The 23,456-nt window shown below is 44.0% G+C and overlaps 1 protein-coding gene across 1 annotated transcript in view; it reads left to right on the top strand.

Annotated features, from left to right (window-relative positions):
- LOC112262799 (serine incorporator 5) overlaps nucleotides 1–22,258 on the top strand; it is a 43,640-nt gene extending 21,382 nt beyond the window's left edge. The window contains exons 3-12 of the mRNA XM_024438567.2: nucleotides 1,712–1,890; nucleotides 1,986–2,068; nucleotides 11,476–11,569; nucleotides 15,667–15,878; nucleotides 15,976–16,068; nucleotides 16,475–16,601; nucleotides 17,066–17,135; nucleotides 17,259–17,295; nucleotides 17,900–18,044; nucleotides 19,579–22,258. Of these exons, the coding sequence (XP_024294335.1) occupies nucleotides 1,712–1,890; nucleotides 1,986–2,068; nucleotides 11,476–11,569; nucleotides 15,667–15,878; nucleotides 15,976–16,068; nucleotides 16,475–16,601; nucleotides 17,066–17,135; nucleotides 17,259–17,295; nucleotides 17,900–18,044; nucleotides 19,579–19,723 (1,185 nt within the window). The 3' untranslated portion in view covers nucleotides 19,724–22,258. The remainder of the gene's footprint in view (nucleotides 1–1,711; nucleotides 1,891–1,985; nucleotides 2,069–11,475; nucleotides 11,570–15,666; nucleotides 15,879–15,975; nucleotides 16,069–16,474; nucleotides 16,602–17,065; nucleotides 17,136–17,258; nucleotides 17,296–17,899; nucleotides 18,045–19,578) is intronic.
- Nucleotides 22,259–23,456: the final 1,198 nt, after the last annotated feature.

Genomic DNA, 23,456 nt, shown 5'->3' with positions numbered 1-23,456 from the left:
TAGTTTGTTTGGATAGAGCAGAACTTATGTACCAGGAAGCTACTACAAGTGAAAGCTGATGGAAGGCTCCAGGGCAGCTTTATAAAGGACATTCCAACACACAGCCAGTCTCTCACTGGTTTAAAACACTTTTATATAGAGACTCCCAGCACCCAGCGTTGAAGCAGCTGTCTTTATTTCCTATAGAAATGACTCAAGTGACTCTTGCTCGGTCTTTCCACTTTCTATAGGCATTCTCACTCCCTCCCTCTCTGCCCCTTCATATAGGCCTACATCTCTTCCCTCCTTTTCTCTCTCTCCCCCCCTCTCTCTCTATACATCCCCCTCGCTCTCTCACACACTCTCTCTTACTCTCTTTCTGTCATTTGTTCTCTGCTGAAAGCAGGCTGGTAATTTATTCATCCCTGTCTTTGTTTGTTGTGGCCGACAGCCTCAGTAACAGGCCGAAGAGAAAGAGAAAGACGGTTTGATGGAGAGAAAGAAATAGGGCTTGGTGGAGAGAAAGAGGGTTTGGTGTCGCTGCCTGTTCCTTTTGCAGCTTGTTTAGAAGCGTGACGCTCAGCATGAACCCTATTAACTCTACTCTGACTGAAGACTGTGGGCTCCTCTGTCCTCTGGGGAACACACACACATTCAGACGTGCTGTGATTTGTGTGATCCATTCCTTTTTTAATTAGAATAATATTTGTTTCTCAAATTATTTTTCAAAAGGTTTCTTCCCACTCCAGATACAAACGTATACATACGAACAACAACTTACAGACACACGTAAACAATGACTACATCTCATCTGCCCAGACCTCCCTCCCTAATGCCTGCATTTTTGTTTGCCACTTGTACCAATTTATTTTTCTTTACAAATCCATTCCGCCATAATAGTGATATTACCATACCTATAGTGTTAACATGGCTACTTGTCTCTCTCCATCTCTCTCTGTCTCTCTGTCTATCTCTCTCTCCATCTCTGTGTCTCTCTGTCTATCTCTCTCTCTCCATCTCTCTCTGTCTCTGTCTATCTCTCTCTCTCCATCTCTCTCTGTCTCTGTCTATCTCTCTCCATCTCTCTCTGTATATCTCTCTGTCTGTCTCTGTCTTTCTCTCTCTGTCTTTGTCTGTCTCTCTCTCTCTGTCTTTGTCTGTCTGTCTGTCTCTGTCTCTCTCTCTTTGTTTCTGTCTCTCTCTGTCTCTCTGTCTCTCTCTCCCTGTCTCTCTGTCTCTGTTTCTGTCTCTCTGTCTGTCTCTCTGTCTGTCTCTCTCTCTCTCTGTTTCTGTCTCTGTCTGTCTGTCTGTCTCTCTCTGTCTCTCTCTCTGTTTCTGTCTGTCTGTCTGTCTGTCTGTCTCTCTGTCTGTATGTCTGTCTCTCTCTCTGTTTCTGTCTGTCTGTCTGTCTGTCTGTCTGTCTGTCTCTGTTTCTGTCTCTGTCTCTCTGTCTCTCTGTCTCTCTCTCTCTGTTTCTGTCTGTCTCTGTCTGTATGTCTGTCTCTCTCTCTGTTTCTGTCTCTCTGTCTGTCTCTGTTTCTGTCTCTCTCTCTGTTTCTGTCTCTCTGTTTCTGTCTCTCTCTGTCTGTCTCTCTGTCTCTCTCTGTTTCTGTCTCTCTCTGTCTGTCTGTCTCTCTCTCTCTCTGTTTCTGTCTCTCTGTCTTTCTCTCTGTCTGTCTGTCTCTCTCTCTGTTTCTGTCTCTCTCTGTCTCTCTCTGTCTCCGTGTTTTAGATCCCGTTATACAGGGACCTGTGTGAGAAGCTGAATGCTGGTGAGAACTGCTCTACCTTGGTGGGTTACTCTGCTGTGTACAAGGTCTGCTTCGGCATGGCCTGCTTCTTCTTCTTCTTCTGTATATTCACCCTACGAGTCAACTCTGCCACGGGCTGCCGTGCCGCCATACACAACGGGTACGTGCACTGTCTACAGTATCGGTGTGTGTGTGTGTGAATCTGTTTATTAATCAGTGTGTGTGTAGTGATGTTTGTCTCTCTCTCTCTGACAGGTTTTGGTTCCTGAAGTTCATAGCCTTGTTGGCCTGCTGTGTTGGAGGATTCTTCCTGCCAGAGCAGGACATCTTTCTGGAAGGTATGGACCCTTATGTCCCTTTTACTATCTCTAGTCTTTATTCTCTCCATACAGTCCCTCCCTGAGAGGAGAGACACTGCTCTGTCACACTGTGGTGTCTCACCTATACTCACCTGTAGAGGTCAGCTTGACTGTCTTTTTAACCTCTCTAGGGTATGTGGGACGCTAGTGTCCCATCTGGCCAACATCCAGTGAGATTGCAGAGCGCCAAACTCAAATACAGAAATGCTCATTATAACAATTCAGAAAACCAAACATATGTTACATAGGTTTAAAGATGAACTTCTTGTTAATCCAACCACGGTGTCAGATTTATAAAATGCTTTTCGGCGAAAGCATACCTAGCCCAGAACATACCTAGCCCAGAACATAGCCCATTTGACAAATTATTACAAACAGTAAGCAGCCAAGCAGAAGCGTTACAAAAGTCAGAAATAGAGATAAAATGAATCCCTTACCTTTGATGATCTTCATATGGTGGCACTCAGAAGACATTCATTTACTCAATACATGTTCCTTTTGTTCGATAAAGTCTCTTTATATCCAAATACCTCCGTTTTGTTTGCGTGTTTTCTTCAGTAATCCACAGGCTCAAACACCGTCAAAACAGGCAGACAAAAAAATCCAAATTGTATCTGTAAAGTTTATAGAAACATGTCAAACGATGTTTATATTCAATCCTCAGGTTGTTTTTTAGCCTAAATGATCTATAATATTTCAACCGGACAATAACGGTGTCAATATAAAAGGTAAACAAGAAACTCTCTTGGTATTGCGCATGAAAAATCTCTGTGACACGTCAGCGTCCACTCATTCAGACTGGTCTTACTCCCTCATTTATAAGAATACAAGCCTTAAACTATTTCTAAAGACTGTTGACATCTAGTGGAATGCATAGGAACTGCAAATTGAGTCCTAAGTCAATGGATACTGTAATGGCATTGAATAGAAAACTACAAAACCCAACAACAACAAAAAAACTTCCTGAATGGATTTTCTCAGGTTTTCGCCTGCCAAATCAGTTCTGTTATACTCACAGACACTATTTTAACAGTTTTGATAATGTTAAAGTGTTTTCTATCCAAGTCTACCAGTTATATGCATATCATATCTTCTGGGCCCGAGTAGCAGGTCATTTAATTTGGGCATGCTTTTCATCCAAAATTCCGAATGCTGCCCCCTAAGGTTAAAGCCTTTCCTTAATCAGCTTTGAGAGAAGAGAGGGGGAATAAAGAGAGAGAAAGAGAGGGGAAGGAGTCTGTTATCTGCTCCCTTCAGAGGAGAGGACTGGTGCAGATGCAGGCTTTAGTTATCGTGTGTGTGTACAGTGATAATCTAGTCCCTGTGGTTGTCTATGGGATGACGAGGGGTTATGCAGAAGTCAAGTGTACACACCCTGCAGAAGATATGGAACAAGAGCTTTGCAGTATTTCAAATGTATGATCTCTGCCTTTCTTCCTCCCTCCCTCTCGCTCTTTCTCCACTCATCTCTCTTCAATCTCTTCCCTTCTCTCTGTCTCTCTCGTCTTTTCCTCTCCCTCTCTCTCTCTCTCTGTCTCTCTGTCTCTCTCATGTCTTTTCCTCTCTCCTCTCTCTCTCTCTCTCTCTCTCTTGTCTTTTCCTCTCTCTTTCTCTCTCTCTCCCTCTCTCTCTCTCTCTCTCTCTCTGTCTCTGTCTCTCTGTTGTCTTTTCCTCTCTCTCTCTCTCTCTCTCTCTCTCTCTGTTGTCTTTTCCTCTCTCTCTCTCTGTCTCTGTTGTCTTTTCCTCTCTCTCTCTCTGTCTTTTCCTCTCTCCTCCTCTCTCTCTGTCTCTCTCTCTCTTGTCTTTTCTTCTCTCCTCTCTCTGTCTCTCTCTTGTCTTTTCCTCTCTCCTCTCTCTCTCTGTCTCTCTCTCCCCTGTCTTTTCTTCTCTCCTCCCCTCTCTCTCTCTGTCTCACTCTTGTCTTTTCCCCTCTCTCTCTGTCTCTGTCTTTTCCTCTCTCCTCTTCTCTCTCTGTCTCTCTCTCTCTTGTCTTTTCCTCTCTCCTCCTCTCTCTGTTTCTCTGTTGTCTTTTCCTCTCTCCTCTCTCTCTCTGTCTCTCTCTCTCTCTCTTGTCTTTTCCTCTCTCCTCCCCTCTCTCTCTCTGTCTCGCTCTTGTCTCCTCCTCTCTCTCTCTGTCTCGCTGTTGTCTTTTCCTCTGTCTCTCCCTCTCTCTCTGTCTCTCGTCTTTTCCTCTCTCCTCCTCTCTCTCTGTCTCGCTCTTGCCTTTTCCTCTCTCTCCCCTCTCTCTCTGTCTCTCTCTTGTCTTTTCCTCTCTCTTTCTCTCTCCCTCATCCTGTCTCTGGCTCTTGTCTTTTCCCCTCTCCTCTTTCTCTCTGTCTCACTCTTGTCTTTTCCTCTCTCCTCTCTCTCTCTTGTCTTTTCCTCTCTCTTTCTCTCTGTCTCTGTCTCTCTGTTGTCTTTTCCTCTCTCCTCCTCTCTCTCTGTCTCTCTGTCTCTCGTCTTTTCCTCTCTCCTCCTCTTTCTCTCTGTCTCTCGTCTTTTCCTCTCTCCTTTCTCTCTCTTGTCTTTTCCTCTCTCTTTCTCTCTCTTTCTCTGTCTCGCTCTTGTCTTTTCCTCTCTCCTCTCTCTTTCTCTGTCTCTCTCTTGTCTTTTCCTTTCTCATCCTCTCTCTCTCTTGTCTTTTCCTCTCTCTCTCTCTCCCTCTGTCTCTGTCTCTATCTTGTCTTTCCTCTCTCCTCTCTCTCTGTCTCTCTCTTAGTCGTAGTGGACATTGGATTACCATTAACAACAACAATATTAATGAGAACAACAATACATTAAAGCAATGGTAGTAGACCAGTGTCAACATGACTGAGAAGACACATGACATGGTATGAAAGACAAAACAAAACAAGATGGGAAATATTATCGACATTACTTTGCACTTTTCACTGGCTGTCCCTCAGGTTGTGGCAGGAGGACACTGCACGTTTTGGCTTTTCACCCAATAAATATTTGATTTTTTTCTTCATCTTTTATAGTTTCAAATTCTTTGTATTGAATTATAATTTTGGGAAAGAAATATTCTCTTAGGTCTGAGTATTTGTCACAGTGTAATAGGAAATGCAGCTCTGTGTCTACCTCTCCCCTGGAGCAGAGTGAGCACAGCCTGTCCTCTCTGGGCAGCCAGGTTTGTCTGCCTCTATAGCCAGACTGTACTTACTGAGTCTATACCTAATCAATGTTTTCCTCAGTTTTCTATCAGTCACAGTGGTCAGATAGTCTGCCACCATGTACTGTCTGTTTAGAGCCAAATAGCATTGAAGTTTACTTTAATTTTTTGTGGTGTCTTTCCAATAGCTGATATATTTTTATTTTTGTTTTGTGATGATTTGGTTGGGCCAGATTTTCTGAATGCTGTCCTGAGGCTCTATGGGGTTGGTTTGAGTTGGTGAACTGAGCCTCAGAACCAGCTGGCTTTTTTTTGAGCCAGATTCTAATTGGAATTTCGATTTTGATGTTCCTTTTAATGGCATAGAATGCTCTTCTTGCTTTGTCTCTCAGCTCATTCACAGCCATGTGAAAGCTACCTGTGTTTCTGATATTTAGTCATAGATATGTGTAATTTTTGGTGTGTTCTAATAAAACTGTGTCCAAATATAATTTATATTTGTCATCCTTATTTCCAGACCTTTTTTGGAATATCATTATATTTGGGTTTTTCAGGTTAACGGTCAGAGCCCAGGTCTGACAGAACCTGTGAAGATGATTTAGGTGCTGCTGTAACCCCTCTTTAGTGGGAGACAGCAGCACCAGGTCACCTGCGTACAGCAGACACTTGATTTCAGTGTTGTGTAGGGTGATACCAGGTGCTGACGATTCTTCTAATGTTTTTGCCAATTCATTAATGTAGATGTTAAATAGTGTTGGACTTATTGGGCAGCCCTGTTTCACTCCCCGTCCCTGAGAGAAGAAGTCTGTTTGCTTGTTGCCAATTTTAACCGCACATTTGTTTTTAGTGCACATTGATTTAATAAAATCATATGTTTTCCCTCCAATACCACTTTCTATTAGTTTATAAAAAAATACCTTTGTGCCAAATTGAATCAAATGCTTTCTTGAAATCTGCAAAACACGAGTAGATTTTGTCTTTGTTTTGGTTTACTTGTTTATCAATTAGAGTGTGGAGGGTGTAAATGTGGTCTGTTGTATGATAATTTGGCTTCTGCTCAGGACATTGTGTTCGTCAAGGAAATGATGTAGTTTGCTATTTATAATACTGCAGAGAATTTTCCCCAAGTTGCTGTTAACGCAAATTCCTCTGTATTTATTTGGGTCAAATTTGTCTCCATTTTTACATTGGTGTGATCAATCCCTGGTTCCACATATCGGGGAAAATACCTGCAGTGAGGATAATGTTGAAGAGTTTGAGTACAGCCAATTTTAATTTGTGGTCTGTATATTTGATCATTTCATTTAAAATACCATCAGCACCACAGGCCTTTTTGGTTGAAGAGTGCATAGTTTTTCCAATAATTCTTCTTCTGTAATTGGGGTATCCACAGGATTCTGATAGTCTTTGACTGCTGATTCAAGGATTTGTAATTTTTCTTGTATATCTTTTTGTTCTGGGCTCTTTGTTATATTGCTGTAGAGGTTTGCAAAGTGAATTCTCCATATATCCCCATTTTGGATAGCCAATTCCTCATGATGAGGTTTGTTTAATGTATTCCAATTCTCCCAGAAGTGGTTTGATTCTATGGCTTCCTCAATTCCATCCATCTGATTTCTAATGTGCTGTTCCTTTTTTGTTCTGAGGGTGTGTTTGTATTGCTTCAGTGTTTCCCCATATTGAAGGCATATATTTTTGTTGTCTGGTTCTCTGTGTTTTTGATTAGATATATTTCTCAATGACTTTCTTAGATTTTTGCAATCATTATCAAACCATTTTTCATTATCTGTTATTTCTGGTTTGCTCTTATGCTTCTTTAAATTAGCCAAGGAGGCTAATTTGTCAAATATAAAGTTTATGTTCCAAACAGCCACATTTACACCTTCATTGCTGAAGGAGAATGTTAAGGCTAAAAAGTTGTCCTGGAGAGATTGTATTTTTTGGCTACTAATTGCTTTTTGGTAGATGTCTGTACTGTTTGCACTCCATCTATAGGCCTGTTTTGTATCATGTCATTTATTGGGCCGTGATGCTTCATGGTTGGGTTCTGCTCTTCTCAGATACACTGTGATTTTACTGGGGTCTGAGAGAGGTGTTAGTGGGCTGACTGTGAAGGCTCTGAGAGACTCTGGGTTGGTCTGAGAGAGGTGTTAGTGGGCTGACTGTGAAGGCTCTGAGAGACTCTGGGTTGGTCTGAGAGAGGTGTTAGTGGGCTGACTGTGAAGGCTCTGAGAGACTCTGGGTTGGTCTGAGAGAGGTGTTAGTGGGCTGACTGTGAAGGCTCTGAGAGACTCTGGGTTGGTCTGAGAGAGGTGTTAGTGGGCTGACTGTGAAGGCTCTGAGAGACTCTGGGTTGGTCTGAGAGAGGTGTTAGTGGGCTGACTGTGAAGGCTCTGAGAGACTCTGGGTTGGTCTGAGAGAGGTGTTAGTGGGCTGACTGTGAAGGCTCTGAGAGACTCTGGGTTTAGGTCGGGGAGGAAGTAGTCTACAGTGCTGCTGCCAAGGGATGAGCTGTAGGTGTACCTACCAAAAGAGTCCCCTCTCAGCCTGCCATTGACTATGTACAGACCCAGTGTTCCACAGAGCTGTAGGTGTACCTACCTAAAGAGTCCCCTCTCAGCCTACCGTTGACTATGTACAGACCCAGTGTTCCACAGAGCTTCATGAGCTGTACTCCGTTTTTGTTTTTCACTTTGTCATAGTTGTTTCTGTGGGGGTATGTGGGGAAGGAAAGGTTGTTGCTTCCTGGTAGGTGTTTATCCCCATGACTGTTAATAGTGTCTTGTTCTTCTGCTGTTCCAGCATTCAGGTCTCCACAGACCAGTACGTTGCCTTGGGCCTGAAAGTGACTAATTTCCCCCTCTAGAATGGAGAAACTCTCTTCATTGAAGTAGGGTGACTCTGAGGGGGGAATGTATGTGGCACAGAGGAAGATTTGTTTTTGTCTGTCAAGATAGCCTCCTTGTTGATTTTTAACCATATAATGAATTCTCCTGTTTTGATCAATTCAATTGAATTAATTAGTTCAGATTTATACCATATTAGCATTCCCCCTGAGTCTCTGCCCTGTTTGATTCCTTTTAATTTAGTGGATGGTATGATTATCTCCCTATAACCTAGTGGACAGCCAGTGGAACCATCACCTCTGCACCATTTTTCCTGTAGTACTACAATATCAACATCATCAATTTCTTTCAGGAATTCTGGGTTTCTGCTCTTTAGTCCAAAAGCAGAGCACTTCGATCCTTGTAAATTCCAACAGGCAACGTAAAAATATTTCATAACTTTTTTTTCTCCCTTTACCTTCAAAATGAGATAAACACTCACAATCCAACAAGAACTATTAAAATAAGATTTTTCAATTAAAGTAAACTCTTATTATGCAAATGTTATTTGTTTATAATTTAAGATAGAATTTGTGTCATGCGACTTGGGTGGGTATAGTGTGAGGATGGTGGAGTTCTTGTGCTCATCTTACCATGACCCTTCGTCCTATCACATGTGAGCATAGTAGACTCAGCATTTGTTTAATGTCACTCATTTGGTTGGTGGGGGCTGGGCCAGTTGCTCCTCTCACAACCTGTGCGTAGCTCTGCCTGCTGAGCTGTGGCTCCTCCAAGTGTGGGTCTGCGGTGGAGGGCAGGGGGGTGGGAGGCCTCATCTGGGTGGCTCTGAAGCTGGGCTGGGGTGGTCTGTGCTGCGCTGGCTGTGGTGGGCATTGAGGTTAGTGGTGCTGTGGTCGTGGCTGGGGGTTCCAGGGTGCTGGTCCGGGGTGTTGTCTCGGTGATCTTGGCGGGGTGGAGATTGCTTCACTGTCCCTGGCTGGAGGTCGGACTGCGGTTTAAAGCCAGTTGTACATTGGATCGCAGGGCACAGTCCTGGGATAGGCTGGCGTTTATTCTTTGGATTGTGGCAGGGTGGAAGTCCTTCCTCTATAGAAGGGTTGACACCACGATTCTTGAGTTGGGGAAGATTGCGGAGGCCTTCTCAATCACTCCCCGTAGTGAAGTCGTCACCCTCTCCTGCTGAGCACGCAGGTCATTGCTTCCGGTGTGTATGATTATGTGGCTTGGCGACCCAAGATGGGCCTTATCAAGCAGCTCCATGGCCCTCTGCGTTGTTGGGCACCACACCTTTCTCCTTTTGTGTCGAGGGAAAAGTTTATTCTCCTGAACAAACTTCCCATTTGAGTCCATCAACAGGACGATGTCAGCCAGTGTTTCTTCTGGACTGGAGGGGGCAGAGGGGGGGCTGGTGGGTGTTGGAGCTGGGGTGTGGCTGGTCTGTGCCGGTGCCGCTGTCAGTGGGAGGCTGTTCTGTGGGTTGGGGAGGAGGGGTGCAGCAGGCAGGGCTGGGGAAGCCTGGCTGGTTGAGCTGGTCTCCTCTGCTGTGTGAGGGCAGGGCTGGGGAAGCCTGGCTGGTTGATCTGGGCTCCTCTGCTGTGTGAGGGCAGGGCTGGGGAAGCCTGGCTGGTTGAGCTGGGCTCCTCTGCTGTGTGAGGGCAGGGCTGGGGAAGCCTGGCTGGTTGAGCTGGGCTCCTCTGCTGTGTGAGGGCAGGTCATAGAGTGGTGTTCTAGCTGGTCCTGCAGCCTGTCCTCTGTTCTCTTTCTCTCCTGCAGCTTGTCCTCTGTTCTCTTTCTCTCCTGCAGCTCCTCTCTTAGTGTGGTCAGATCGTTATTACTGTTCTGCCTGTCTTTTTGGAGCTCTCTCACCTCCTTTCTTAGATCATCCAGCTCTCTCTTGAGTCCATCTCTCTCTTGCTGAACTTCTTTCAGCTGTATTGCAAGGCTGCTGTCCTGCTCTGTCTTCACCTTGGTTAGGAGCTTCTCTAAGGTGTGGTTGTCTGGTTGCTGTTTTCTGTTTGCTCACGCTCTCTCTCAGCAGGACCACCTCCCCCTCCAGTTTGGTGAACTCATCCCTCATGGCAGCCATGGTGGTGAGGAGGGCCTGAGCCTGCTCTGCACTGAGGGGGTCGCTCTCCTCCTGGGGCGTGTCCTCCACTATGGTGGGAAGAGAGGTGCTGGATGTGCCTTTTTGGGTGGGGAGAGTAGAGGTGAGGGTGGTGCTGGTGGAGTTTGTCTTGTGAGAGGGCATGTCACTGGTGGTGTCCTTCTCTATCTCTGCTCTCTCCTTAATGGTCTGAAAGTCTGTTTCAAACAGCCTAATGTTACCTTGCACCATGACAGTCCCAGTCTTGTAGAGGTTGATTGTTATCATGGTGCTGTCAGGGTCATCTGTCTCTTTGACTTTCAGCTTCCACCCATTTCAGATTCCCTCTTTCTTTATGGATGGGTAGTGAGAGCAGACTGCTGAGCTCCATGCATTTGGCTGGTCAGTGAGGAAGATGAGATTACTCAAGTCATTGTTTTTGTAGAGGTCTGCAAAAAGTGTTTCTGACCTCCCCTTTAGTAGTTTCTGTTTAAAAGCTTTCCTCGTTGTGTCATTTTTGGCCTCTTTATGGTAGAGAATGGATTCTGCGCTGAGGGGGAGTGGGGACATGGTGCCTGTGGGCTCTGCTACTACTGCTACTGCTACTGCTGCGCTGTTCTGCTGCCCCGTTGCCATGGCAACCAATTTGTTCGTCTGTTGCTAGCTAGCGCTAATTTAGTTCAAAAACCAGCAAAAAGAGTGACAAATCCTCACACACAAAAAAACAGAAGATATGTTTAAAGTTAGTCCGTGCTCCATTTTGGTTTACTCACTCAGTTTGGTCGTTTGATGTAGTTGTATTAACTCCCCTTGCTAGGTTTGTTCTAGCTCGTTTCTTCTGGCTAGCTTGTTAGTCTGCTGGCTAGGTCTTTGTTGTGTTGCTAGAGACAAAAGTTCCTAACTTGAAACGCAAAGTTACTATTCTATTACTATTCTATTCTGAATGAATAGAGTTGTTGTTCATCACTTCTTGTCTGGAATTCTTTTTCGATTAGAGTGTTTATCTCATTCTAAAAACAAAGAAATATGAAATATATCAGGAGCTCATGTTGAGCATGACTCTCATGTTGAGCATCTCTCATCTCCTCCTCTCTCTCTTGTCTTTTCCTCTCTCCTCCTCTCTCTCTGTCTCTCTCTTGTCTTTTCCTCTCTCCTCCTCTCTCTCTTGTCTTTTCCTCTCTCCTCTTTCTCTATCTCTCTCTTGTATTTTCCTCTTTTCTCTCTCTGTTTCTATCTTGTCTTTTTCTCTCTCCTCCTCTCTCTCTGCCTCTCTCTTCTTTTCCTCTCTCCTCCTCTGTCTCTCTCTTGTATTTTCCTCTCCCCTCCTCTCTCTGTCTCTCCTCAGTGTGGAGGTATGTTGGAGCCGGAGGAGGGTTCATCTTCCTGCTGATCCAGCTCATGCTGCTGGTGGAATTTGCTCACAGATGGAACACTAACTGGTGAGAACAACAACAACATCAATACTTATAATAAAGCTCTCTTTGTCCTGCTGCTTTATTTTATGTCTTCAGCCAAAACAGTCACACATAAATACAGAATTATGTCATTACATAGGATAGACACACATCCTCCAAGCCTAAAGTACTTCAGTATTTCTGTTATATGGAAGGGAATAATGTGTAGGGTTGTTGAGAAGGGAGAGAGGAAGGTGGCACATAAGGAGGGAGAAACGGAGGACAGCGGGACGAAAAGAGGATGGATCCCTGTGCTGTGTTGAAGGAAGGAGGACTAGAAAGAGGGAGGAATTAACCTTATGTAGGATTGCTTATTTTGGAGATGGAAGAGTATGAAGGAGGGAGAGAGAGAGAGGAGGGGAGGATGCCAGGATGGACTCCTGTGTAATGTTATTTACACAGGTGAGAGAGCGGGCGAGAAACAGAGGGAGAGAGAGAAAAACAGGGAGAGAGAGAAACAGAGGGAGAGAGAGAGACATACACAGGGGGAGATAGAGAAACAGGAAGAGAAAGAAACCCAGGAAAGAGAGAGAAACAAAGGGAGAGAGAGAGAAACAGAGGGAGATGGAGAGAGAGGAACCAAGGGAGAGAGAGAGAAACTGAGGGAGAGAGAGAGAGAAACAGAGAGAGATGGAGAGAGAGGAACCAAAGGAGAGAGAGAAACCGAGGGAGAGAGAGAGAAACAGAGGGAGAGAGAGAGAAACAGAGGGAGAGAGAGAGAAACAGAGGGAGAGACAGAGAAACAGAGGGAGAGACAGAGAAACAGAGGGAGAGTGAGAAACAGGGAGAGAGAGAGAGAGAAACAGAGAGAGATGGAGAGAGAGGAACCAAAGGAGAGAGAGAAACCGAGGGAGAGAGAGAGAAACAGAGGGAGAGAGAGAGAAACAGAGGGAGAGAGAGAGAAACAGAGGGAGAGACAGAGAAACAGAGGGAGAGACAGAGAAACAGAGGGAGAGACAGAGAAACAGAGGGAGAGTGAGAAACAGGGAGAGAGAGAGAGAGAAACAGAGAGAGATGGAGAGAGGAACCAAAGGAGAGAGAGAAACAGAGGGAGAGAGAGAGAAACAGAGGGAGAGTGAGAAACAGGGAGAGAGAGAGAGAGAAACAGAGAGAGATGGAGAGAGAGGAACCAAAGGAGAGAGAGAAACCGAGGGAGAGAGAGAGAAACAGAGGGAGAGAGAGAGAAACAGAGGGAGAGACAGAGAAACAGAGGGAGAGACAGAGAAACAGAGGGAGAGACAGAGAAACAGAGGGAGAGACAGAGAAACAGAGGGAGAGACAGAAACAGAGGGAGAGAGTGAGAGAGAAACAGGGAGAGAGAGAGAGAGAGAGAAACAGAGGGAGATAGAGAGAGAGAAACAGGGAGAGAGAGAGAGAGAGAAACAGAGGGAGATAGAGAGAGAGAGAAACAGAGGGAGAGAGTGAGAGAGAAACAGGGAGAGAGAGAGAGAGAGAAACAGAGGGAGATAGAGAGAGAGAGAAACAGAGGGAGATAGAGAGAGAGAAACAGAGGGAGAGAGAGAGAGAAACAGAGGGAGATAGAGAGAGAGAAACAGAGGGAGAGAGAGAGAAACAGAGGGAGAGAGCTATTGTGTCTTGTTGTATACAGTACAAAGGAGGGTTTGGTCAGTGTCTTAAGTTGCAGACAGGATGCACATGACAACGGAGTGTATACCCACAGTTTCCTCTCCCCCTCTGAGACACACACACACACTCACAATAGAAAAATGTTTGTCGATTTTCACTGACTGGGAATATAAGGCAAGAGGTCACAGCAATTACCCTGCAGCTGTGTGACTGGGTGTGTGTGTGTTTGTGTCTGTGTATCTTAGTGCTGAGCGATTAGTGCTTTTTGAGGGCGGTTCGGTTTTAGTTAAATTATTTAAAAATAGTCACGTTTTCGATTTCAGTTTCGATTCTTTGGGTTGAATGCTGTAACAACACAGAATAAAACTATTAATAAAATCCCATGATGGTCGTGACCGCTCATTACTGCTTATCGCTTATTAACCATCACTTATTCACTTTACATATTACATTTGTTTTATTTAAAGACTATTATTTTATTCCAAGTCATCATCTCATCTCTATAGGGCTGCTGCATATGCTGTCTGACAAAATCCCTATTTTATAGATCTTCAAAGGAAATGAGGCAGTCCTCTATGACTGCTGAATACCAACTATCAATCACTTAGATCATGTCTTTTCAAGTGGAGATGCACTACATTACCAAAACCATGTGGACCCCAGCTCGTTGAACATCTCATTCCAATATCATGGGCATTAATATGGAGTTGGTCCCCCCTTTGCTGCTATAACAGCCTCCACTCTTCTGGGAAGGCTTCCCACTTAAATGTTGGAACATTGCTGCGGGGACTTGCTTCCATTCAGCCACAAGAGCATTAGTGAGGTCGGGCACTGATGTTGGGCGATTAGGTCTGGCTCGCAGTTGGCGTTCCAATTCATCCCAAAGGTGTTCGATGGGGTTGAGGTCAGGTCTCTGTGCAGGCCAGTCAAGTTCTTCCACACTGATCTTGACAGGCCATTTCTGTATGGACCTCGCTTTGTGCACAGGGTATAGGGCCTTCCCTAAACCATTGCCACAAAGTTGGAAGCATTGGGGCAGGTAGTGTTCTCGGGGCAGGTAGTGGCATCCGCCAAAACCAGATTTGTCTGTCGGACTGCCTGATAGCGAAGTGTGATTCATCACTCCAGAGTCCAATGGCGGCAAGCTTTACACCACTCCAGCCGACGCTTGGAATTGCACATGGTGATCTTAGTCTTGTGTGTGGCTGCTTGGCTATGGAAGCCGATTTCATGAAGCTTCCAATGAACAGTTATTGTGCTGACGTTGCTTCCAGAGGCAGTTTGGAACTCGGTAGTGGGTGTTGCATCCAAGGACAGACAAATTTTATGCGCTTCCGTTCTGTGAGCTTGTGTGGCCTACCACTTCGAGGCTAAGCCGTTGTTGTTCATAGACATTTCAATAACAATAACAGCACTTACAGTTGACCGGGGCAGCTCTAGCAGGGTAGGCATTTTATGAACTGACTTGTTACAAAGGTGGCATCCTATGAAGGTGCCACAATGAAAGTCATTGAGCTCTTCAGTAAGGCCATTCTACTGCCAATGTTTGTCTATGGAGATTGCATGGCTGTGTGCTCGATTTTATACACCTGTCAGCAATGGGAGTGGCAGAAATGGCTGAATCCACAAATTTTAAGGGGTGTCCACATACTTTTGTATATATATTGTACCTCACAAAGCAACGGCTGCTCTCTATATCCCCTCACGATTGAGTCTTCTTCTGCCTCTTCCGTAGCAGGCATAAAAGAAACACAGACCGGAAAAGTACATGTGCAATGGATTATGGTCATTGTAGTTAATTGCCACGTTTTATGAGCTAAACTTTGTCGAATATTTGCCTGTTGAAAACTACAACTCTACATTGCACAGTTCAGGCTGGCTCTGATTTATCTCTAAAGAAACTGAATGTGCACATTGAGCTCACAGAAAAAAACTGAAGCAAATGGAATTCAAGTAATTGAACCGACGGCGGTCAATTAGTTGTTTAAAAAAATAAAATAACCGAAATGTCGGTTAATCTATCAGTACTAGTGCATCTGTGTGTATTTGTGTGTTTGTGTCTGTGTGTCGATGGGGTTGGGGAGCTCTGAGTAAAAGTAATCTGGATGTGGAAGTTTTGCCAACAACCCTAAACCTGTCTTGTTTAGGGTTGTTGGCAAGCCTCAGGAATAAAATATAACTATATCCCCTCTCTCTTCCTCCCATCCTTCCCTCCATCTCTCTCTTCTTCCTATCCTTCCTTCCCTCCATCTTTCTCTTCTTCCTATCCTTCCTTCCTTCCCTCCATCTCTCTCTTCCTCCTATCCTTCCCTCCATCACTCTCTTCCTCCCATCCTTCCATCCATCTCTCTCTTCCTCCTATCATTCCCTCCATCTCTCTCTTCCTCCTATCCATTTCTCTCTTCCTCCTATCCCTTTCTCTCTTCCTCCTATCCTTCCCTCCTCTCTCTTCCTCCCATCCATCTCTCTTCCTCCCATCCTTCCCCCCTCAATAGGAGTTCAGGTGTGAACGACAACCGTCTGTGGTATGGAGCACTGGCCATGGTCACCTTGGTGCTGTTCAGTATGGCAGTAGGAGCTGTGGTGTTCATGGCTCTGTTCTACACACACTCTCAGGCTTGTCTGCTCAACAAGGTGTTCCTGGGGGTCAACAGCAGCCTCTGTCTCATAGTCACCCTGCTGGCTATATCGCCCTTCATACAGAGACGTTAGTATTGGCTATACAAACACTGGAACACACACTGGAACGCACACACACACACACACACACACACACTTTAACAGTCCTTCTGTTCTCCCTCCAGTCCAGCCTAAGTCAGGCCTGCTCCAGCCAGGAGTGATCAGTGTGTACGTCATGTACCTCACCTTCTCAGCCTTCTCCAGCAAGCCCAAAGAGAGTAAGTAGACTGGAGGCTCAGCCATTGAGCTCCAGTGTTTCATTGCCTATCTGATTGACCTATTAACAGGTTTTATGTGTTTGCATTTTGTTAAATTTCACGTAAAATTCAAATGACACTTGCACATCTTTCTTGCAGGTACATAGTAACAATTGAATAACATGAAAGTAAAGAGAAACCCTTTAAAGTATCACTTTTCTTTATTAAACTTACGAATCGGCCTCAAGGCCTTCGTCAGAGCTTTTTGTTCAATTGTACTTAAAATGCCTCCATTTAAACTGTGTTCTGGTCTAATGTGCCCTTGCAGCTCTCCAGTACTAACAAACTTAAATATTATCCTCCTCTTTTTCCTGTTTTCTCTCATTCTTCCCCCTCTCCTTTTCTCTCTCTCTCTGTTTCTGTTTAGTGTTGGAGGTTAATGGGGTGAATACGACAGTTTGTGTGTTTCCCTTCAACTCTGGATCAGAGAGCGACAAGAGGATTGTATCAATAGTGGGAACTGTCATCATGTTCGGCTGTGTGCTCTACTCCTGGTAAGACACACACAGTTATGTTATGGCCTGGTACTGACCCTGATACTGAGCCTGGTACTGACCCTGAGCTGTCACCTATCCTGTGTTTTTAGATCAGTGCAGAGAGGATAGGGGCTGTGCTCTTTAGACTATTAGAATGCTTCCAGGTTAGAGATCTGTAGCTGCAGTGAGGTCATGTCTTATTGGCTTGAGCAGATGTGAAAGTGTTTTTGATTGGCTGGTGCTGTTCAGAGGGTGTGTGTGATTGGCTGGATCTGTAGTGCGTGTCCACATGTGTTTCACATTAAGCTCAGACATATCTCCTGTGGTCGTCTCTGTAAAAGACTTGAGCTATTCTCAACCACAAATTACTGGGAAAATGTCTTCTGTCATTCCTGTGTGTGTGTTTCAAGTTTTATTAGTCATATGTAGTGGTAAACACAGTTCTACGGAATGCTTACTGGTGTGTGTGTTTGTGTGTGTAGTTTGACGTCCACCACCAGACGAAGCTCTGCAGCACTGCGTGTGTGTAGGAACAGCATGCCTGAGACTGAGGTAAGAAGACCTAATCTCTCTCTCTCACACACACACACAAGCTTAGTGTGTTTAGTGAAATGGAGATGTTATAGTTGATTGGTTGGTACATTCCTGTTGTACTAACTCCCCTCTCTTCTTCAGAGAGCTCGCTGCTGTTTCTGCTTTGGAGATGACACAGGTAAATACCCACATATTCTCTCTCCCTCCCACTGTTTTCTTTCTATCATCTCCCTACTGCAACACCAGCAGAAAGAGGCAGTGTTCTTGTATGTTCTCTCATACACATATTAACAGTAAAGATGCAGGAACAGCATTGGTCAGTAACCAGAGATGATGTCAGTGTTACCAGGAGGGGACAATGGTGGTGTGGAGCTAGACCAATCAGATGGTAGCAGTAGACCTGAGAGAAGGCTGCATCTGCCTTCTGGTGGGAGATAGCAGCACTGCAGCCAGGGAAAGAACAGCACGTCATTTCATTTAGGAATTTATTACACAGAGAAAACATATTTTAAATAAGCAGATGTACAGTTTAGAACATTACAATTAATTAAGAAAACAGGAGCCCTTCTCAGGAAACCTACTGATTTTCAGGGAGTTTCCTGTCCGGAAAAGGGGAGGGAGAGACATATAGTATAGACCAGGAAAATGGAAAGAAATCAGGAATATTAAATGGTGAAAGTGTTATTGGGTAGAAAATGTTCTGTCCATCATACATGTATATGTTGCTGCGATGATGTAAGGTTGTAATAATGTTGCTGTGATGTTGTGGTTGTGTTGTCCAGATGACTATGATGAGGAGAAGACTGGAGGAGGCCAAAATGTTCTGTATGATGAGAGAGGGGGAACCATCTACAGCTACACCTACTTCCACTTTGTCTTCTGCCTGGGTTCAATGTATGCCATGATGACAGTCACCAACTGGTTCCAGTAAGTAGAAGAGTTACTGGGGAAACTTTACACTAGGTTCCAGTAATTAGGAGAGTTACTGGGGAAACTTTACACTAGATTCCAGTAAGTAGGAGAGTTACTGGGGAAACTTTACACTAGGTTCCAGTAAGTAGAAGAGTTACTGGGGAAACTTTACACTAGGTTCCAGTAAGTAGAAGAGTTACTGGGGAAACTTTACACTAGGTTCCAGTAAGTAGGAGAGTTACTGGGGAAACTTTACACTAGGTTCCAGTAAGTAGAAGAGTTACTGGGGAAACTTTACACTAGGTTCCAGTTAGGAGAGTTACTGGGGAAACTTTACACTAGGTTCCAGTAAGTAGGAGAGTTACTGGGGAAACTTTACACTAGGTTCCAGTAAGTAGAATAATTACTGGGGAAACTTTACACTAGTTTCCAGTAAGTAGGAGGTTTACTGGGGGAACTTTACACTAGGTTCCAGTAAGTAGGAGAGTTACTGGGGAAACTTTAACTAGGTTCCAGTTATTCGGAGAGTTGCTGAGGAAACACTTTACACTAGGTTCCAGTAAGTAGGAGAGTTGCTGAGGAAACACTTTACACTAGGTTCCAGTAAGTAGGAGAGTTGCTGAGGAAACACTTTACACTAGGTTCCAGTAAGTAGACGAGTTACTGGGGGAACTTTACACTAGGTTCCAGTAAGTAGAAGAGTTACTGGGGAAACTTTACACTAGGTTCCAGTAAGTAGAAGAGTTACTGGGGAAACTTTACACTAGGTTCCAGTTAGGAGAGTTACTGGGGAAACTTTACACTAGGTTCCAGTAAGTAGGAGAGTAACTGGGGAAACTTTATACTAGGTTCCAGTAAGTAGAAGAGTTACTGGGGAAACTTTACACTAGGTTCCAGTAAGTAGGAGAGTTGCTGTGATAAATGTAACTTGTAGTAGAATTACTGGGGAAACTTTAACTAGGTTCCAGTAAGTAGGAGAGTTACTGGGGAAACTTTAACTAGGTTCCAGTTATTCGGAGAGTTGCTGAGGAAACACTTTACACTAGGTTCCAGTAAGTAGGAGGGTTGCTGAGGAAACACTTTACACTAGGTTCCAGTAAGTAGGAGAGTTGCTGAGGAAACACTTTACACTAGGTTCCAGTTATTCGGAGAGTTGCTGAGGAAACACTTTACACTAGGTTCCAGTAAGTAGAAGAGTTGCTGAGGAAACACTTTACACTAGGTTCCAGTAAGTAGGAGAGTTTCTGAGGAAACACTTTACACTAGGTTCCAGAAAGTAGGAGAGTTGGTGAGGAAACACTTTACACTAGGTTCCAGTAAGTAGAAGAGTTACTGGGGAAACTTTAACTAGGTTCCAGTTATTCGGAGAGTTGCTGAGGAAACACTTTACACTAGGTTCCAGTAAGTAGAAGAGTTACTGGGGAAACTTTAACTAGGTTCCAGTTATTCGGAGAGTTGCTGAGGAAACACTTTACCCTAGGTTCCAGCAAGTGGAAGAGTTACTAGGGAAACTGTAACTAGCTTGTGTGATATGTTTGTTTTCCTGTAGCTATGACAACCATAAGATAGATAAGCTGCTGGATGGCAGCTGGTCGGTGTTCTGGATCAAGATGGCGTCGTGCTGGGTGTGTCTCATCCTCTACATCTGGACCCTGGTCGCACCCATGGTCTGCCCCAAACGCTTCGAGGCCTAACACACACACACACACACACACACACACTGAAACACAACCCAACACTACCTTCAGCTTTCTACATGGGGTTTTTGTGTTGTTTTTGATTTCCTTTTCCCCCCTACTTTACATGGTTAAGCTATTGTTTCCTTGAAGGCAGTTGCTGTCTTTTAATTTTTTTACTACCTTTGATACATGGAGTACTCTGTTACATGCAGGGACTCTTCAGGGTGCCTAAAACAATGCGCTGGACCAAAATACATACAGTAATTTATGTGGGACCACATGATCATAGTGGTGCCCTGATTCTGTTATGGGATGCCCAGCACCCTTGAGCACCAATGTCAATTAAACCCTTTTCCATGTTTGCTTACATTTGTGATTTTTATGTGTGCGAAGCATCTGTTTTCCCATGATGGACCCAGACCTCCATATTGTTCTGTTATTCCCATAAAGAGAAGTTCCATTTCTCAGGCTCACATATAAGCTGGAAGTGTCTTGCTTGCTATTGCGCCCTTTTGTAGAAGACGTTTTCTATGCAACGAATCCAAATGTTTTGATTTGCCTGTCTTCACATGGTCATGTGAATCATTTTAAATTATGAGTAGATATGATGGATTGTGTCCACACTCCTTTTGAGACATTTGTACACAACACTTTTTTGTAGTGTTGTTTTCCAAATAGGCCTGTGTGACTAGCAGAGTGCTGCCTGGCTGGTAAAGGACTGCCCTGGGACCAGACTCACTAATGGAGGGAGGGAGGCGATCATGGAGGGAAGATCAACAGTTTGATTTCAAACATTTGCCAAAGGTAGATCTCAGAAACAAAGAATTGACACGCTAAAGTTCTTCACTACCACAAACCTCTGATCCTTGGTTAGCTCTCTGTTGAAGGGTCACTTTCAGAGACTTTTTCAGGACTGTGAAAACAGAAGGGGATAGGGTTCAAAACGGACCGGGACCTTAGCGTGTAGTGTAGGTTACTTAACACTGGTTGTTACTGACTGAACAAACCCAGATCAAGACTTGACAGGGAGCAAAAAAAACTTTCTCCAGAAATCCCAATGATTCTGTTGTCATACTTACAACCCTACAGTATATAACCCTTTTGATACTATTATATGTACACTCGTTTAATATAATATTTGAAAAACTGGAACATTTTTCTATTTAACATGAAGTCTTTCTCCTTCGATTTCAGATTGCTGAATAGAATAATCACATAACCCTATGAGCCAGCAGTTTGATTCATTCATATTTATGCCATAAAGTACACACTGTGACTTTAGTTTCTTCCTCAGCCATTGTCCTGAAGGGGTTAAACCCATCTGAAAGGGTCGGCTGTGAACAATAGGGTTGGGATCTATCCATTCAGTAATGTCATGGATCTGAAAGGGTCGGCTGTGAACAATAGGGTTGGGATCCATCCATTCAGTAATGTCATGGATCTGAAAGGGTCGGCTGTGAACAATAGGGTTGAGATCCATCCATTCAGTAATGTCATGGATCTGAAAGGGTCGGCTGTGAACAATAGGGTTGGGATCCATCCATTCAGTAATGTCATGGATCTGAAAGGGTCGGCTGTGAACAATAGGGTTGGGATCCATCCATTCAGTAATGTCATGGATCTGAAAGGGTCAGCTGTGAACAATAGGGTTGGGATCCATCCATTCAGTAATGTCATGGATCTGAAAGGGTCGGCTGTGGACAATAGGGTTGGGATCCATCCATTCAGTAATGTCATGGATCTGAAAGGGTCAGCTGTGAACAATAGGGTTGGGATCCATCCATTCAGTAATGTCATGGAGTGAATCGGAATTTCAATTCAACAATTAAAAGTTGCCATAGATTGTATAAAAATAGATTTACGAAATATAATTTCACTTGAATTAACTGTATGATGCTGAATTGACACCTGGTGAATTGGAACGCCTGGTGTAAAACTGGTTTACTAATCAGTTCCTGTACATGTTTGATATTAGCAGATTGTGTCCATATGTCATTTCAGACAAGTTGTTTGTCCACAGAGCCAGATAGACGTGACATGGTGTTCTACAGCTCAGCACCATCAGGTCAAGGTCATGTTAAACCGTTAGGCTCAAAATAGTCTGATTAGGCTGTATGCTGATGTCCCTTCCTGTTCTCCATTGTTAAGATGACCACTAGGTGTGTACACAGGAGTGTGAATGGAATGGGAGTGTGTTTGTTTCATTTATTTTAACAGGAGCACTTGCATGAGTTTGTCTGTGCAGAACATTGTGTGTATGTGTGTGCGTGCATGCGTCTCCAAAAGCACTGCTCACACTAAGGGCTCTATTCAATCCGTATGGCAGACGTTCAGCATTACAGTGTGATTGACATTTAAAGGCAATGTTCCCGCGTTAGCAAAGACTGCATTCACAGTAAACGCTGTATATGTCTTGTCGGCTCCATCGGAAATTACCTTTACATTTCTATCGCCCAATCTGCAACTCTTCAGCGATACAGACTCAATAGAGCCCGAATTCTCTGTACACAGTTAGTTTGTCATCAAACAAAAAATAAAACATGAACAGCCTGTGTGTGTCTGTGTTTGTATAAAGCTAATCACTTTTAGCCTCAGCTTGAAATAGTGCCTTGGGGAAGAAATCACACTGCAATCTATTCCATTTAGTTACACACCAAACATATTTTATGTTATATATATTTATTTATTTTTCTTTGGTATTTTACCAAAGGCTCAGCATGTTTATTAATAGATTAACTAAAAGACAAGGGGAACAGATAACACACATACAGGTTTACAACACTACAATCATCAATCTTCTAGTTGAACCTATTCTAATAGTACAGTGTCATGACGTTGGCCTGGGGGTAGGTTTATGACAGTCATAAATACCTCTCCCCCCCCCCTTTCCTCTCTACCCTACTGATGTTACAGTTGCAAAACCCTTGGTTAACAGAGATTCTGGGAACATCAGAAGGTGGGGGAAATTAACTATATTCTGATAATCCAACCAATTGAACATATGCGGTGGTACATAATGAATATGATGTCAGTTCGGTTGTCATCTGAGAAATTCTCATCAATGATAAGATGACAAACTCTACAGTGGAAAGTCTACACATCAGAGTTATCGGATTCACATGGAATTGTTGTTCAATTTAAATGTTTGAATATGACATTATTCGTGATGTGATGAAATGTGATTTTAGCTTCTAAAACTTAAGATTTGGGTTTTCATTAGACAGGGCTCTGCTCAATCAGTGGCCCGCCCCTGTGGAGGGACATGGGCTATAAAACGTTTCAAACACACCCTCCTCTCCCTTCCTATATAAGCCCTTGACAATATAACCTCCTGTTCCAAAGATGTGAGGACGACGGTCCTATGTCAGAATGGTTCAGATAACTACAGAAAGAAGCCAAAATCAGCGTGAACTTTGAACTCTCACTACAGAAGTGATACCTCCTAGCCGTTGAGTTAGCAACAGCAGATGCAACGAGGGTTAGGAAGGAACAGACAGAGTATCCCGTCTATCACCCAACGATGTTACTACAACGTATCCAATTGACAACCAGAGACATTCTTCAAAGGATTTGGTTTGGCAACACGGCCTTCCGTCTACCAACCAACCTACCGAAGCGCAGCTCAGAGTAAATATTTCTTGCATTTTCCTTTTCCGAATGGGCGGTAATTTAGAATGCATCAGATACTGTATTTACGATTGCACAGCTTCTCCCTGTGTCCCTCAGTCTTCCCGCTCTTTCACTCAAA

The sequence above is a fragment of the Oncorhynchus tshawytscha genome, linkage group LG12 (genome assembly GCF_018296145.1).
Source record: "Oncorhynchus tshawytscha isolate Ot180627B linkage group LG12, Otsh_v2.0, whole genome shotgun sequence".
Classification (NCBI taxonomy): domain Eukaryota; kingdom Metazoa; phylum Chordata; class Actinopteri; order Salmoniformes; family Salmonidae; genus Oncorhynchus; species Oncorhynchus tshawytscha.
This window is presented reverse-complemented; position numbering and strand designations above follow the sequence as displayed.